Source organism: Triturus cristatus, chromosome 7 (genome assembly GCF_964204655.1).
Source record: "Triturus cristatus chromosome 7, aTriCri1.1, whole genome shotgun sequence".
Classification (NCBI taxonomy): Eukaryota; Metazoa; Chordata; class Amphibia; order Caudata; family Salamandridae; genus Triturus; species Triturus cristatus.
In genome coordinates this window covers 577,934,881-577,953,171 of record NC_140590.1, presented here as the reverse complement: position 1 = coordinate 577,953,171, position 18,291 = coordinate 577,934,881, and the positions used below count along the sequence as shown (strand labels likewise).

Below are 18,291 nucleotides of genomic sequence, written 5' to 3'. Positions count from 1 at the left end.
TCAGCCACCATTTTTTTTGTGTTCCACCGCCATTTTGTGTTGCCCTCACTCAGGCAGCACAATGAACAAAGTTTGTCTGCTGATCTTACTGCGACGTGTCAAATAACCTTCTGCCTCTGTTTACGAGACTGATGTCAGGGACTGGTTGAGTCCACTAATCCTCGTCTGGTTTGACTAAACCCTGTCTCAGCTGTCTGTCGGTTCACACCATTCTTTCCTGACTTTATCTTATCTTCTGGCCTTCGCTATTCTCTCTTTTTTTTTTATAAGAAAAAACACCTTTATTTCAATTTTTACAACATAAATATCTCTAGAGACGACGTGCCCTTGGAGTTGTGCATTCTTGCCACATCTCACTCTGCTCCAGTGTTGTCGTTTCTTGACATCAGAGAAAAAGGTGGCTAGTTATATTTATCAGTTCCTTTTATCTTTCTTCAAGGTAATGCGAAAAGTCCCAGAGTATGTACAACAGCATATAAAAAATGACACCCCTTGACACCATAGTGTAAGAGGGTCGACCCTTTTGAAGGAAGCTGTCATCTGCTTAGGTCACGATTGGAGGTTCAGCTGCACAAGGTGCGCTCTTCTTGGGTCAGGCCACTGAAGAACGGGTGATTCAGGGCCTCCTGGAGCGTGATCCTCATCGAAGGTTCATATGCCAGCATCCTCTTCAGTAGGTCAAACAGCTGCATGTGGTCCACTGAATCCTGAAGCATGTAAGTCTCAAGAGAATGGCAATTCTCAGTCACGTACTTCCCATCTGATGTGGTCTCATCCCAGATAAGTTTTCCTTTGTGAAAGTACTTTTGTTTTCTTGTTTTGCGGATCATACGTGTTGGTAATGGTCCAAGGAACTTTTCCATCATAACCAAGTGTTCACGGTTTTCATGCGTCTGAAAGAGAGTGAACCCACGGTAGTGCTCAAAAAGGATGCAACCGATCCCCCACACATCACAAGGCTGTGCCCAGCCCACCTCCAAGATGACTTCAGGTGGGCGATAATGGCGAGTGGCCACAATGGTGGTGTGATGCTCATAATCAAAGGTTGCACTGCCAAAATCAGCAACCCGAATACTGAAGTTCTTTAGCACCCTTTCTTCACATTTCTTTCTCTCGTTGTACAAAGTACTGAATGCAGAGTTCACAAACAGGATATTTTCGGGTTTGAGGTCCGTGTGGGTGAGCTGGTTGTCATGCAAAAATCTCAAGGCTTGGCACAGCTGGTAAGCCATGTGCCGTATGTGACTTAGGGGGTACGGCACGAAATTGTTCTCTTTAAGAAATTCAAAGGTGTTCTTCCCCAGCAGCTCGAAGGCGATGCAGACATGACCATGGAAGTTGAACCAATCGGACATCAGGACGCACATGCTTAACATGTATTCAAACCATGCTGCAATCGCTTCCCACTTCAGAGCTAACTGCAGTATCTGTGGCAGTTCTGGTGCAGTCTCATAAGAAGGGACAGGAGTAACCGTGCATCAACCAAAGCTCTGTGCCTGTAAGCATATGCCGCCCGCTCCGTTCAGGTATTTAAAACAGACAAGTTACCCACAATACCCAAGGGTTATTCATAACAAGAACAATAACAATGGCAGCATGAACTATTTATGCATACGTGTTACTCCCCCTACCACCATTAACTCCCCACCCTTCCATCCCCCACGGGAGCACTTGTGTGTGCCTCAGCCGTGACCACCCCTGTGTGATTATGGGCGCCGCAGCGTTGGGTTAGAGTAGGCAGGGGCATATCATCCCGTCAGTAGAGTAGCCCACGGTCCGCCCTCACTCGCGCCGACACTGTCAACCACCTCCGATGGCTCCGCGCAACCCTCCGCGCCTAGGCGTCTAAGCTCCCCCAGTAACTGCCCCCAACGGTCCGCCATGGGTTCCCTCCGCAGGCCCAGAGTTTCCTCCCTCCGGATAGCGGTCCCCTCCGCCCCGGCCCATGCCTGAAATGAGGCGCTCCATGCCTGCACGTGTGGCGATTCATGTGCTTTCCACCGCCTCGTAATAAGACGTTTTGCTACTACTAGCCCCAGGTCTAGGAATCGGGACGTCACCTTATCCTTACGTGATCTTTTAAAATGGTGCAGAATGTGTTCAGGCCAGTCGAATGGGATAGTACGACCCACACTCCCTAGCAACAGCCCACTGACTGCTCTCCAATAGGCGCCCGGCCTCGGACAGCTCCACAACATATGTAAGAAACCCGCCCCGGTTCTCTGCATGGCCTTCGCTATTCTCTACTTGTATTCTCTCATTTCACAACTGTCCTCCAAAGCATACAAATATGTCCTGCCACCTGCAAGTTGAGTTGTAGACACTACCACTGATTAACTTGTGGGGAGGGGTGACAAAAACAGATGGAAGATAGGTTTATTTGGGTTACTTGATATCTTGTTTTCAAACTCTTCTCATTGGATAACCATGTATGCATTGGGAGTGTTCTTGGTGAATCTATGCGCTATAAAAGATTGTGCGCCACGGACTAAAGTGGCAGTCTCCTAAGAACATACTGAGTGTACTTCTGGGACAACTGTACTTAGCTGCAGCTAATAAACCTGATCTTCTACGCTCAACAGAATGTCCTGTGTCTCTGTTCAACAAAGCAGGTGAACTTAGGAGATTAAGGCGTGCCCTGCGACGCCAGGCCCATAAAGCCCTGGTTCTTCAGGAGTTCCCATAGTCGAGTCAGCTGGTTCTGAGGGCTTGCGTGAAAGTTCACCTGGTGCTAGGTGGGAGCCATCTGAAGGCATTCCTGAGCATATGGAGGGTGAGAAAGCAAGTGGAGGCGACATTGCTGACCTGCTTCTTCATGGATAGCTGGTTGTTGAGGATGATGCTGAGGTTGCGGGCATGTTTGTTGGGTTTGGGGGTTGGGCGTAGCTCGGGTGGCCTTAATTCGTTGTACCAGAGGGTGGCCTTGCCTTTCCTGAAGTTGAATACTTCTGTCTTGTCTGTGTTGAGTTTGAGGCAGTTGTTGTTTCTTTGACGGTCGTTGAGATGATGTTGAGTTCGTGGCTTCTAACGATGTTGGCCAGGGGTATGAGCAAGGGCACTGGGGTCCAGGTTCTGTAAATATGACTTGAGCGGGCTCCAGATATCTTTGGGACGGGTCTTAGATGGAAGTAATGTGGCATATAATTCACAATTTGTGTTGCAAAAAGTGAGACTAGCAAACCATGCACTCTTGGTGGGAGCTAATGTAGCTTAGGGGTTGGCGAACTCCTTGACTATGTTGAACAGTTCCTTCCTGTTGTTGAAGCTGTTGTTGATGCGGGAGGGTAAGGCGGTCTTCTTGGTGATTTTCAGGAGTTGGTGGTATTGGTTGAGGGCGTCTTTTAATCGTTTTTGGTCCTCGAGGGTCTTACTGGCACGCCATCTTCTATCCTTCTGTCTGCAGTCGTGTTTCTGGGTTTTCAGTTCTGCTGTGAACCAGTTGGGATTTCGTGTTTGTTTCTTGTAGTTAGTGGATTTCCTTGGTATGACTTCATCAGCGCTTGCTGTGATCCTGTTCACGAAGTTCTCTATCACTTGTTCTGTGTCTTTGGTGGTGGTGGGAAGGCGGGAGTTGAGGAATTTGGTCCATCGTTTCTATGATGACTTTGACCAGCAGTGCCGTGTCTCTCTGGTAGTGGAGGCGGGGGAGTTGGGTGGGTTCAGAGAGGATGAAATGGACACAGGGGTGATCTGTCTAGGTGAGCTCCTACGTGTGGGTGTATTTTACTCTGTTGCTGGCTTAGAAGATAGGGTCTAGCGTGTTTCCAGTGGTGTGGTTCGGGTCGGTGACCGGCTACTTGAGTCCGGGGTTAGCCATGCTTTCTAGGAGGTCAGTCATGTTGGCGTCATCGGTGTGCTCGAGGTGAAAGTTGACGTCTCCTAGGAATATGTAAAGATTTGGCATTTGGAAATTTGAGCATGAAATAGAAAGATATAACAGGGGGTACTATACCATCCACAACTTTGATGGTATCTTCATTAAGATACTGCATTGAGGAGAAGATAATAATCCAATCACAAATTTAACACTGATGCAAAGCACAACCCTGATGAAGTCCTAAGGGACGAAATGCATTGGCTGGGCTGAATGGACAAAGCTTTTTTTAAATAATGAATAAAGTTGGAATTTGAATTCGCATATAAGACTCCTGAATAATTGAATCACATCAAATCATTGATACTGAATTTGTTTGGGACAGTACAATCTTGTTCATCAATAGAACAAAACTCTTGTTATTATAATTTATGCTCCTTTTCACTTGTTGAAACTTCAGATTAATGTCACTGGATTTAGAGACATTTATTAGGAGTAATAGTTTTGAAACATGATCTTAGAGATATTCATACCTCCCCAACCTGACGACAATGCCACTACTGAACTTAGAGGCAAGTCAGTGGTCTTGTGTCCGCTATACGTGGCTGTGACGAGGAGAGCCAACGAGGTGACACTGAGAACCCACTAGACAACGCTGCGAGCCCACCTCTAACGACTGACTGTGGGAATGTTTACCTCTCCCCTCTGTCTCTCCAGCATACGAACACTTGGAAGCCTGAGCCTTGTACCCGGAACCAGGTAGAACAAAGTGGACAGTGTTTCTTTAACTGGGCCGACGTATCGGCCGGCTCCGCCCACCCGTATGACGAAGACGGCAGGAGGAGTTCAAATACCGGAAGAGCTGAGACGGACGACGGCACGAACCCCGAGGAGGAAGAACGAGAGACGAAAGAATACACGGACGAGAGACCTGATTTCGAGAGGAGTGAAGGAGGAGGCTACGGAGGGGAGACCCCAACAGATCCAGAGCCAGGAGGCCAACGACCCTGTGACCCGCCCCGCCACGTTTCCGGAGAAGCGTGGCACCAGCAGGTCTTCACCCTGAGGTTAGCCTGAGGGACCGTATTCCCGGTGGGAGCAACAATCTGGAGCATCCCGGGCGACGAAAGCCAACCCAGAGAGTACGGACGCCTACAGAACCGGAAACCGATTTTCCCTTGCCATACTATCGCCCTGTCCGGCACTTAAAGAAGGTTGTGCAACCATTAAAACAAGAGTGTCACTACAAGTTTGCCTCCGTGTTTCCCTCGCACCCGCTACAGTGGCCTAGATTCATACTATAGATGGAGCAACATTATAGTCTGTTAAATCAAACTCAAGAGGTTTTTGTTCAGTGCACTTCCTGAACTCACCCATTTGAAGGTACTATGTATGTGATAAAGAAGAAAAAGGAGGTTTAGCAAAATAAAATATTTGCCTAAGATCACACAATTTGATCAAGCGGGGAAGCTGAGATTGATCAAGATGTTCTGATTTCTCATTGTGAAATTCAGCTGCTAGATGAGTATCTCTTTCTCTTGCCTGTTTTATATCAACAGTCTCTGCTTTGAAGTTAAATATTGGTGTATGAAGTTAGTTCATCAAGGTAGGCAGGAACCACAATAAAGCTCAGCTCATTTAAGACTCTATGGTCATAGAGGAGCTTGATGTTAGCCAGGCATTTGACTCGAGCTTTGAAAGGCTTCCTCATCTCTAAGACTGGGTCTGGCATGGCAGAATGAGCTACGAAGATGTGTGTGTGATGCCCAGGCATGGCCGAGAGCACGGATCTGATTGGCCAGGCATGGCCGAGAGCACGGATCTGATTGGGTCTCTGCCTTTCACTCACTCCACTTAAGTGTATCGCCTGTAGGGCATTAAGTAGCTTGGAATCTGAAATGTCTCAAAAACTGCTGTTATTAAAAACTGTCTTCAAAGTGGATCCCTATTGGGTCCTAAATTCATGTCCTTTGCATGCAAAAACAATGCTTGATTTCCCAACAATGATTTTACAAAGCCTTGGGGTAATCTATTACAGTGATGCTGTCCTTGTTTACTTTTCATGTTTTTTTTAAACAGATTTCATTATCTTTTCAAAATATACATTCCCTTTTATCTATATTGTTACTTCCATTTTTTATCATGTTCCATGTTCCGCTTTGCATGCAATAGTATTTTGATTTTATGACCGATCCCAACTAGAACTACCCCCTCCCGCTCCCATACTGTAGGTTACAATATATATACAATTGTGTAGGGGTACCGTTACCCTGACATATTTATACTTTTTGCCTCTGTCGCTGTATTCATTCCCTCTTATCTCCACAACAGTCTTCTTGTATGCTTTTCATTATTACACAACGAGGTGTGCCCATTCCACATCCTTTTCTGAGTCTCGGCGAACCGGGCTCCTCTGCCGGGATTGCAATGAGGGCATGGACTCTCCTGATTCTGGCTCTGGATTTTTCATACCTTCCACTAGTGCTTCCTATGCTGTAGCTCTTTCAATTTTGCCTATCCCCTACGTGCATTCCTGAGTAGAATCCTGCTCTCACAACCCACCCAGGTTTACAGTTCCCGTTTTCAACCTGTGACTCGGGGTCCCCCTGGTGTCTTCCAGAGTTGTGTAATTTCACGCTTGGCCAGTATACAAACAAGGTCCTGGAACCCATCAGTGACTCTTAATTTAGATGTGTGGGGAAATAGTCTAAGGAGACAGTGCGCTGGCTCCCAAGGGACCTCTCGTTCAGTTATTTCCGCCACTGCAGCCGTAACCTCCTGCCAGTATATATGTAAGTTTGGGCAGCCCCAGAATGTGTGCAACATGTCCGCCCCAACTTCCGCGCGTCGTAGTCATCCCACATCCTCTCTGTGAAAATATCGGTTAATGCGTTCTGGGGTGAGGTATGCCCGATGCAGAACATAAAAATGAATGAGCCGGAATTGGGCATTCCTCAAGATCTTAGGTACCCTGGCCCGGGTATTTTCCCATTCCTTAACTTCCATAGGAATGCCCTAGTCTGCCGCCCATCTGTCTCTCAGTGTTGCCAGGGGTTGGAGCAAATCCTTGCCAATCACTCTGTATAGGCATGTGACTGTCTTGAACGTGCCCTCCTCTGTGCCCAGATACCCACAGGTGAAGTTCTGTTTGAGTTCCTGTTCTGCTCGACTTTCCCGGCCTTCTTGTGTTAAAAAGTGATTGAATGTGACTTCAGTCTCTTACCATTCAAGTCTAAGGGTTAGAGTAGTGAATGGAGCCTATTTACTAGGCACTTCGACATGATTCTGTGCTCTTCCCCATAGATCAGGGCTTGCACACATAGCCTAGGGGATAGATTCGTTAGTATTAGGGATAACCTGTCCTGTAGTGAGGGTATTTCACAGAGCTGTGCTGAATTCAGGCCTGGTAGGCCTCAAACGGGAGAGACTCCATCTTTCTTTCTGCTCCGGCAGCTTGGGATGTTTCTAGGTCAAACGTAATGTTTTAGTTATGAGGTGTTATTCGCTTGGAGAGAACCGGTTCAGGCCGGCCCTTATCGAAGGATTGTATTTTTCTTCATGCCGAAGACACTACATCAGGCCGGCCGGCTGGGAACGTGTCCTTGGTACGGGGAGGTACAAGAATTTGGTGGGCGGCAGGTTACGGGCCGGAATTTTCCATGAGGAAACGCACCTCTATATTAGTGAAAGTCTGAGGCAGTTACATGTTCAGTCCGTAGGCGGCATCTAGCCGTTAGCAGTCAAGCTACTACTTATTCCAGGGAAGACAGACGCCATCTTGAAGGCGGAGAAGAACCGAGAGACAGATGCTTTCCTAGCAGAATAGCCAGAGAGGAGAGAGTAGCCAATAAGGAAGAGGTCCCAGTGACTCGGAGAAGGGTGATTCCAGGCGAGCCGAGGCACAGACGAGAAGGGAACCTAGATGACCACTGAGTGCAGGCTACATACTACTAAGGTGATGTCGACCCTTTCTTATTAGAGTGTACAACTTAATCTTTCACTTTTCTTTGCAGGTTATGTGTTATATCGTAATGTTATGTGATTGTGTATGTAATGAGTAATAAAGTATCCAGTTTGTAGTGAACCAACATGTGCTGCGTGTTCTTGTATAAGAGGGTAGCCTATTCTTCTAGTCAGCTGCGGCTACATGAACAGATGTTAACCCTGATCAGGTAAGTGGTAACTGAATAAGGGAAAGAGGAGCCCCTCGAACCTGAGAACAGGCTATGCTCGAACTGGCAATCCTTGTGTGATCTGATGAATAGTGAGACTGATTCCCTTTTTGTATGTTATGGTGATCATAGGATGAACTGTGAGACTGCCGTCTAGGTAGAGAGGTCTGGATTCGTAGGGGATCGCGAGGCCGCCGATTGTGCTGAGACTGCCGTCTGGGCAGAGAGGTCTGGGTTCGTATGGGACCGCGAGGCCGCCACTTGTGATACTGCCGTATGGGCAGAGAGGTCTGGATTCGTAGGGGATCGCGAGGCCGCCGATTGTGCTGAGACTGCCGTCTGGGTAGAGAGGTCTGGGTTCGTATGGGACCGCGAGGCCGCCACTAGTGATACTGTCGTATGGGCAGAGAGGTCTGGATCCGGATGGGATCGCGAGGCCGCCACTTGTGATCTGAGACTGCCGTCTGGGTAGAGAGGTCTGGGTTCGTATGGGACCGCGAGGCCGCCACTTGTGATACTGTCGTATGGGCAGAGAGGTCTGGGTTCGTATGGGACCGCGAGGCCGCCACTAGTGATACTGTCGTATGGGCAGAGAGGTCTGGATCCGGATGGGATCGCGAGGCCGCCACTTGTGATACTGTCGTATGGGCAGAGAGGTCTGGATCCGTATGGGATCGCGAGGCCGCCGATTGTGAGGTCTTGGTATACATAGTAGGAATCCCCTGTCCTTAGGTGATAGATATATGTGGTTGCAGGATTGTAAATAGGTTCTAGGGAGGGGGTAACGTTCTGGCTGGGTTAGTGAGGCTCTGATGAGCGGGTTCTATCTGATCCGAAAACCCAAGCAGAACATTTGGCGTCACGAACCGTTTACGAAACCTGTGTGCGTTGTGGTTGTATCGTGTTTGCCTTCGGCGCGTGCGTGGTTTTGTTTGTATATTATTTGTATCTACCTGCGTGTAGTTTTCTTTTCTCTTTCTTCTTTTTCTTTTTCTCTTTTTCTTTCTTTTCCGAGATGTTTTCTAGAAAGTCGAAATCTACTTTTAAGTTGCCCGTTGATATTCCCGGCTGGGATTCAACGCCTTATGAAGCCTTAGCCCGTGAGTGGGCTGATTCTACTGGTTTGAGTGAGAATTGGAATTCTTTTTTGGAGCTGGCGGAGCCGGCTAATGTGATTACTTGTTTACAGAAGGTGCCGGTATCTAAGGGTGATGAGCTTCCCGTTTTGGGGCGCAGAGGTTGGATTGTTCTGTCTGCGTACAGAATTCTGCATGAGAGGTTGTTGAAGTTACAGAACTTGCATAAGGATTTGGAAGCGAACTTTGTTGAGATTCAGAATGCTCATACTTTGTTGCGGTGTCAAAATAAGTTGCTTGCTGATAAACTTGAGACGTACCAAACTATTGCCGAGAGGGCGGCTGTGCGAATTGCTCGTTATAAATACAAGAATCGTCGTGGTCGGGTTTCGACGCGAAAGGTGCGTCTGGTCGTGGCGAAAGCCGGACTGGATTGGAATCCTGATGAATGGGATGGTAATATCTGGAACTCGAGTGATTCTCCTTCCTCGGGGGAGGAGTCTGCCAAGCGCGAGTCTTCTCGCTCCGGCCGTGCTTGTAAATCTGCTTCTTGCGCCTCTGATGGTGCACCCCGTGATTGCGCTCGTCCTTCGAGCGGGGTCGATGCTTCTTCCACTGATTGTTCCTCTACGTGTACTGGTCGAGCTCCTTGTGATGCTCGTCCCGCGGTCTCGGTGCATCCGGTTTTTCGGCGGAAGGTGCAGCAGGCTCCCGGTGCTCCGAATGGTATTGCTTTAGACTCTTTGGAGGATTTTACTCAACAAGAAATTAGTGATATTTTGCAGCGATTTCGGCAGCGAGCTGGTGAGACCTTACTCACATGGATGGTGCGCCTTTATGAACTGGGCGCTGCTGGCATTATGTTGGATGCTGGCGATTGTTTGAAGTTTTGTTCCTTGAGTTCGGATTCTACTGTACAGGATCATTTTCGTAACTTTAATGGTGGTGGTCAAATTTCTTTGCTTCAATTGGCGACTGAGGGTTGTAATCAAAAATATCCTACTGAGTCTGACTGGCCTATGAATGACAAACCGTGGTATACTTTGCGCGATGCTGCGCAACGTCTCAAAGAGGAGGTGATGAAAACGGCGATTTTTCTAAATACTGCCGACAGGTTGCTTGATGGTTTCTTGACATCTTCTGTGCGGAATCGTATTATTCGTTCTTCCCCTGTTGCTTACAAGCAGGTCATGATGACTTTATTGATTAATCAGACTGGTAACATGTTATCTGTGGTGCTGGAATCGGTACGCCAACTCGGTGAGTTGGGTGAGTGGTTTAAACCTGAACGGCAGTCCCGGCCTGACACTCGTACTCCTGGTGACAATAAACTTACTAGACGTGATATGTTTTTTGGTCTTATGGCTGATGGTGTGCGGAAGGAGGACATTGATGGTGAGACTACTTCTCGTTTGTGGGAAATGTTTCGCAAACGTGGCTTGGATCGAAAGGAGGGTGCCCGGCGTGTTCGGACGACTGAGTGTGATCGTGGTTTTTCTGACGGTAGCGGTGATGACGACCGCCGTGGGCGCTCTGATCGTCGTGATGATCGACGTTATGTGCGTGATTTGTCCCCCCGTCGTGAGAGAGACAGGGAGAGAGAGGGGGAAAGAGAGAGGGGGAGAGATGATTATGTTAACAGCAGACGTAGAGATGATAGGGATCAATCCCCTGAGTTGAGAAGGAGAGAGGATCGACACATATTGGCCGATCGAAACCCGCAGTACAATGCAGGGAACAGTAATCCATTTCGTAATGGAGATGGATATGAACAGGAGGTATCGATACCTGGGAAACGTGAGAGTCTTTATCCTGATTTATCCTGGTACACAGAACACAGTAAAAAGGACTAGGAAATAGGTCAAGCTCCAGTACACAGATGGGCTCACAGAGATAATAGACCCTATGTAGATATTGATATTTATTGGAGACATCGTAATATCCAAAGGGCCCGAGCATTGGTAAATACAGGAGCGGAGGCCACTCTTATTCATGGAAAATCAAAGAAGTTTAAAGGTCAGCCTTTTACAATTACCGGATTAGGTGGAAAGGAAACTCCCGCAGTTCAAACTTTACTTGAAATGAGAATAGGTAGAATTCCTAGAAAAGAATACTCTGTATTAGTGGTGCCACTCTTAGAATTCATAATTGGAATTGATATTTTGAAAGGAATGACTTTGCACTTAGATGATGGATGTTACCAATTTGGAACTAAACATTATATATCGTCCAGGCCTGTGCGGGTTGGTCGTTTAAGAATGCCCCCCATAAAAGTTCCCCAGGCGACAAAAGTGGTTCGTCAGAAGCAGTATCGTATTCCAGGTGGTCATGAAGAGATTAGTACCACTATTCAGGAGTTGGTGGATGCAGGAGTTATAACCCCAGTTACTTCTGCTTGGAATAATCCTGTTTGGCCTGTACGTAAGAGTGATAATTCTTGGCGCATGACTGTTGATTATCGAGAATTGAATAGACACACACCCTCTTTGACTGTTGCAGTACCGGATGTTATTACCCTAATTGAAAGAATCCAAAAACATCCAGGTACATGGTATGCGTCCATTGATATTGCTAATGCTTTCTTTTCGATTCCGATTGCCCCTGAGTGTCAGGAACAATTCAGTTTTACGTGGAACGGGCGTCAGATGACGTTTAGAAGTCTTCCCCAGGGCTATGTGCATAGTCCTACGATATGTCACCGGCTGGTGGCAGAGCATCTGGCTGAGGTACCGGTTCATCCGCAAATTCAGATATGTCACTATATTGATGATATTTTGATCCAAGGCGAATCACAAGAGGAAGTTCAGACCCAATTGGATAGAGTCATTGAGTGCTTGCGTGAGAAAGGTTGGGAAATCAACCCGGATAAATTACAAGGTCCGTCCCAGGCTGTGAAATTTTTGGGTATTAATTGGCATGAAGGGCACCGAGAAGTGATCCCTCAGGTTAAACAGAAAATTCTTGATTTTGCAGTTCCGAGGAATAGGAAAGAAGCCCAAAGCTTCATTGGTTTATTTGGCTTTTGGCGCCAGCATATTCCTCATTTGAGTCAAATATTGGCCCCTTTGTACCAGGTCACTCGTAAAAAGAATGCATTTGAATGGGGGAAACCACAGCAAGATGCGTTCAGTCTGGCAAAAGAAGCAATTCAGCATGCTCTGGATTTATGGCCTGTATGTGATGGTGATGTGGATTTGAATGTGTCTGTACAAGGCCTTTATGCGAATTGGAGTTTGTGGCAGAAACAAGGCAAGAGTAGAGTACCGTTAGGTTTCTGGACCAAAAAGTTACCTGATGCTGGTGAGCGTTATACACCTTTTGAGAAACAGTTACTTGCATGTTATTGGGCTCTGGTGGATACCGAGCAATTGACTTTGGGACATGATATAGTTTTGCGACCTGAAATTCCTATCATGCAGTGGGTTATGAGTTCGCCGAAAACTCACCGAATTGGACACGCTCAAGAGGCGAGTGTGATTAAATGGAAATGGTATATACAAGACAGGGCACGTGTGGGACAAAAAGGAGTTGCATCTTTGCATGAGCAGGTGGCACGGGCGCCATCAACTGAGACTGAGAGTGAATGTTCCGTACCTTTAGTACAGGAGTCTCCTGTTAAGTGGGGTAAACCTTTTGATGATTTGTCCGCAGAGGACAGAAACCATGTCTGGTTTACGGATGGTTCAGCAAGGTTCATAGGGACGAAACGGCATTGGAAGGCAGTGTCCTATAATCCGATCACACAAAAATTGCTGAGTACAACTGGTGAGGGTAAGAGCAGTCAATTTGCTGAACTCTATGCTGTTTATCAAGTTCTGAAACAAGAGTTACCTGGCACATGTCATATTTTTTACCGATTCTTGGTCTACTGCCAATGGACTGGCAGTTTGGTTACCGACTTGGCATTCCCATAGTTGGAAAATCCATTCAAAAGAACTGTGGGGAAAAGAATTATGGCAGGAGATTTGGGAAATGCTCCCACAGAGTACTGTTACAATCTTCCATGTGGATGCTCATACCCCGATAGACTCTCTTGACAAATTCTTTCATAATATTGCAGATGAGAAATCTAAAATTGCTGAGGCAGTGGTGGACACGCAAGATTCTGATATTGCGGGATTGGCGAAATGGGCCCACCAGAAAGCAGGACACTTTGGAGAGAAAGCCACTAGCAGGTGGGCTGCTGATCGAGGAATTTATATTCCCCTAGATGTAATCAAAAATGTTATTCTACATTGTCCCATTTGTCAGCATATCAGGCAGCGCAAAGTGCCCCAAATTGTTAAAGGTCATTTACATCGCGGGAAATTGCCCGCTCAAATTTGGCAGATTGATTACATTGGTCCACTTCCTATGAGTAGGAATTGTCAATATGTTTGCACCATTGTTGATACCTACAGTGGCCTGTTGGTGGCCCTTCCCTGTAAGCAAGCTACCCAACTGAATACTATTAAAACATTGGAATTGATTATGATGTATTATGGTGTGCCATTCCAAATTCAATCTGATAATGCATCCCATTTTCGTGGAAGATTGGTACAGGAATTCTGTGTGGAAAACAATATTGAATGGGTGTTTCATATACCATATTATCCACAGGCCTCGGGTCTTGTGGAGAGGTTGAATGGCCTGCTGAAAGACCAATTGCGCAAATTAACAGATGACAAGTATAAGAATTGGCGAGACTTTTTGCCTCAAGCGCTACTGATTTTAAATAACCGTCCTTTTCTAAATGCTGAATCCCCACTTATGCGTTTGTTTCCTCCGAATGTTGATGCTAAGCCCAATGAGATCAGAGAGACTGTGATGTACTGGGAGATTACTCCCGGAGCTTTGGCTCCATGTAGAGCGACCCCAGGGTCGGCAGGTTTAGACTTGCATGCCATGAATGACACCGTTATAAAAAGTAAGGATCGAGTCATCATTGAAACCGGTGTTGGTGTTCATATACCAACTGGAAATTTCGGATTAATCGCCCCTAGATCGGGGCTGGCTGTAAAAGGCATTCAGGTGCTTGGAGGAATCATTGACAGTGATTATCAGGGAGAGATTAAGGTGCTCCTGCTGAATAGCAGTGAGGTTGACTTACTGATACATCAAACTGACCGAGTGGCTCAATTGCTAATAATGCCTGTCTTCAGTGGTGAGATGACAAAAGGCACTGCCCCAACGTTGCTAACTGTACGAGGCCAGAAAGGTTTTGGCTCCACAGATAATCCTGGGGCCAGAGTTTGGGTGCAGTCGCCTAAGAATCCCCCTGAACAAGCAGAAGTCATTGCAACCGGTCAAGACAACACCATTTTAGTTATGAGACCAGGGAAAGATAGCTGGGAAGCAGTCCCGGCTGACAAATGTTACTTACGAGAATGAATAATGCCTGTATTTGATTCTTTTTCAGATCATTCTTTGGACTGTTGCTGCAGGATGTGTCGGCGTTGGACTCCTTTTGGGCTGGTACGACGAGAGAGGAGGGATCCCATCAACCCGGGCTGAGTTGAGAACCCGAGTGTCGCGTTCCTTCGCTGCGTGGGATTCGTCGCCGAACTTTTGGATTACATTGGCCAAGCAAGTGACTAAAGCACCTCATTTCTGCTTGACACCGATGAGATCGGTGACGGATATACTGGCAACTTGTTTGGTTGCTGTCCCTGCTTCATTGGAGACTTTGACTCATATTTTTAATATATCAAATGCTCGCCCCAATGTTCTTCTGGGCGATTTCGCTGCCCATGAATATTGCCCCTTGTGTACTGTACTGTCAGACCCGATACCCCCCATCCCGTCCCAAATAGTTACCTATAATATCACACAGGGCGATTTATGTTTTTTCCTTACTTGTGATCCTAGTGCGATTTCTGAATGTATGCGTTTAAAATTGAAAGGTGCCACTTCATTCACCGCTCATGAACGGACTTTGTGCCTTCAAAGGACACCGAAAACATGTACTTCTGTTCAGAATAACATGACTTGCAAGAGTATGGTAGTTACCCCCGGTCACTATCGCACGATGTTACTGCCTGCCGGATGGCTTTTCTCATGTGGTAATACTTCCTGGCCATATATACCCGCAAATATTTCTGGAGGCCCTTGTGCCATTACTAGACTGAGCTTGCTCATGTTTTCCTCACATCCGAATGCCAACTCTCGTGTGATTCGAGATACAGTGAGGTTACAGGAGGATTGTGACTCATCTTTGCATTTATATTCCAAGTCTGAATACCTTAGCCTGGCTGTTTCAATTGTTGGTGTTCCTGCTTTGGCAGTTTATAATGCCAAATCTATTGGGAAAATGGCCTGCTGGATGGTAAAATCCATCAATCATACTTCTACAGTCCTGTCTGACATGCTATTAGACGCCCAGGGTGAACGAAGGGCTATCTTGCAAAATCGAGCGGCCATTGATTATCTTTTGCTTAAACATGGACACGATTGTTCTGATTTTGAGGGTCTTTGTTGTTTTAACTTGTCGGATCATACAAAATCCATTCAAGCTCACATTGATAAATTACATGACTTGACAGAAGAAGTTAGAAAACACATTGACCAGGGCTGGTTTGACTGGCTCTTTAATTGGTTACCTGATTTACATATGTTACGTCAAATATTAGGAGGTATTCTGATTACTATCGGCATTTTGATTTCTATCTGTTGCTTTATTCAGTGTATTCCTTCACTACTTCAATTCTGCACACCTGGTACTAGACATAGATCAGTTAGTCTTGTTTCATATTATTCTTCCACAGATATTAGTTCCGTTTAATGAATGTATAATAGACTGAAGTCAAGGGTGAAATGTTCTGCTCGACTTTCCCGGCCTTCTTGTGTTAAAAAGTGATTGAATGTGACTTCAGTCTCTTACCATTCAAGTCTAAGGGTTAGAGTAGTGAATGGAGCCTATTTACTAGGCACTTCGACATGATTCTGTGCTCTTCCCCATAGAGCAGGGCTTGCACACATAGCCTAGGGGATAGATTCGTTAGTATTAGGGATAACCTGTCCTGTAGTGAGGGTATTTCACGGAGCTGTGCTGAATTCAGGCCTGGTAGGCCTCAAACGGGAGAGACTCCATCTTTCTTTCTGCTCCGGCAGCTTGGGATGTTTCTAGGTCAAACGTAATGTTTTAGTTATGAGGTGTTATTCGCTTGGAGAGAACCGGTTCAGGCCGGCCCTTATCGAAGGATTGTATTTTTCTTCATGCCGAAGACACTACATCAGGCCGGCCGGCTGGGAACGTGTCCTTGGTACGGGGAGGTACAAGAATTTGGTGGGCGGCAGGTTACGGGCCGGAATTTTCCATGAGGAAACGCACCTCTATATTAGTGAAAGTCTGAGGCAGTTACATGTTCAGTCCGTAGGCGGCATCTAGCCGTTAGCAGTCAAGCTACTACTTATTCCAGGGAAGACAGACGCCATCTTGAAGGCGGAGAAGAACCGAGAGACAGATGCTTTCCTAGCAGAATAGCCAGAGAGGAGAGAGTAGCCGATAAGGAAGAGGTCCCAGTGACTCGGAGAAGGGTGATTCCAGGCGAGCCGAGGCACAGACGAGAAGGGAACCTAGATGACCACTGAGTGCAGGCTACATACTACTAAGGTGATGTCGACCCTTTCTTATTAGAGTGTACAACTTAATCTTTCACTTTTCTTTGCAGGTTATGTGTTATATCGTAATGTTATGTGATTGTGTATGTAATGAGTAATAAAGTATCCAGTTTGTAGTGAACCAACATGTGCTGCGTGTTCTTGTATAAGAGGGTAGCCTATTCTTCTAGTCAGCTGCGGCTACATGAACAGATGTTAACCCTGATCAGGTAAGTGGTAACTGAATAAGGGAAAGAGGAGCCCCTCGAACCTGAGAACAGGCTATGCTCGAACTGGCAATCCTTGTGTGATCTGATGAATAGTGAGACTGATTCCCTTTTTGTATGTTATGGTGATCATAGGATGAACTGTGAGACTGCCGTCTAGGTAGAGAGGTCTGGATTCGTAGGGGATCGCGAGGCCGCCGATTGTGCTGAGACTGCCGTCTGGGCAGAGAGGTCTGGGTTCGTATGGGACCGCGAGGCCGCCACTTGTGATACTGCCGTATGAGCAGAGAGGTCTGGATTCGTAGGGGATCGCGAGGCCGCCGATTGTGCTGAGACTGCCGTCTGGGTAGAGAGGTCTGGGTTCGTATGGGACCGCGAGGCCGCCACTAGTGATACTGTCGTATGGGCAGAGAGGTCTGGGTTCGTATGGGACCGCGAGGCCGCCACTTGTGATACTGTCGTATGGGCAGAGAGGTCTGGGTTCGTATGGGACCGCGAGGCCGCCACTAGTGATACTGTCGTATGGGCAGAGAGGTCTGGATCCGGATGGGATCGCGAGGCCGCCACTTGTGATACTGTCGTATGGGCAGAGAGGTCTGGATCCGTATGGGATCGCGAGGCCGCCGATTGTGAGGTCTTGGTATACATAGTAGGAATCCCCTGTCCTTAGGTGATAGATATATGTGGTTGCAGGATTGTAAATAGGTTCTAGGGAGGGGGTAACGTTCTGGCTGGGTTAGTGAGGCTCTGATGAGCGGGTTCTATCTGATCCGAAAACCCAAGCAGAACAGTTCCAGAGGGCCCGTCCCCCAGTGCCTTTCAATAGCTGCCGTTACCGCTCTCTGGAGCGGAAACTGGCCCTGGGAGAAATCAAAGTCTACTTGAAATACCTCGAACTGCAATAACTACCCATCTTTATATAGTCCCCCAGTCAGGTGGCTCCAGCCTGTACTCATTCCTCCAGGCCCCTCCACTGCCCCACGTGTGGCAGTGCCCGAACCATCATCATCCTGAGGTCTGGTGAGAAAGGCACCTGAGTTCGTGTCCTCTGGAGACATCTCCTCCAACAGAGCCATATCACGTTCAGTTTGGTTGTGCACTCTGTAGGAGAGTAGGGTCTGCTATCCTATGGTCACCCCAAATTTTTGCTTTTTGCTTCACTGGTTTTTGACATATTGAGGCTGTGGGCCTGCCAATCAGACCCCCAGCCTGCTGTTCTCTCTACTAAATTAAAACTATGCACCCTAGGTGCATAACCAATTGGAAGTGGATCACCCTGTCAGCCCCTGTACCAGTGTACACTAGGTACCCAGGGCATTGGTGTACCCAAGGCCTGCCAGGGGCTGAAGCATGTATTATGCCACCCCAGGCTTGGCCTAACAATTTGACACAACTGGCTGATCACTCAGCTGGGGTAAGTTGGT

At 47.1% G+C, this 18,291-nt stretch overlaps 1 protein-coding gene across 1 annotated transcript; it reads right to left on the bottom strand.

Moving 5' to 3' along the window:
* Positions 1 to 248: 248 nt before the first annotated feature.
* On the bottom strand, positions 249 to 1,367 carry LOC146810160 (dual specificity protein kinase CLK3-like). Its single transcript, XM_085617138.1, has one exon. The coding sequence runs from the start codon at positions 1,365 to 1,367 to the stop codon at positions 564 to 566; it is 804 nt and encodes a 267-aa protein (XP_085473264.1). The 3' UTR covers positions 249 to 563.
* Between the last annotated feature and the right edge of the window lie 16,924 nt (positions 1,368 to 18,291).

Excerpts from the sequence above, each read along its gene's own strand:
- LOC146810160 (XM_085617138.1), bottom strand. The coding sequence starts at position 1,367 with ATGTGCGTCCTGATGTCCGATTGGTTCAACTTCCATGGTCATGTCTGC.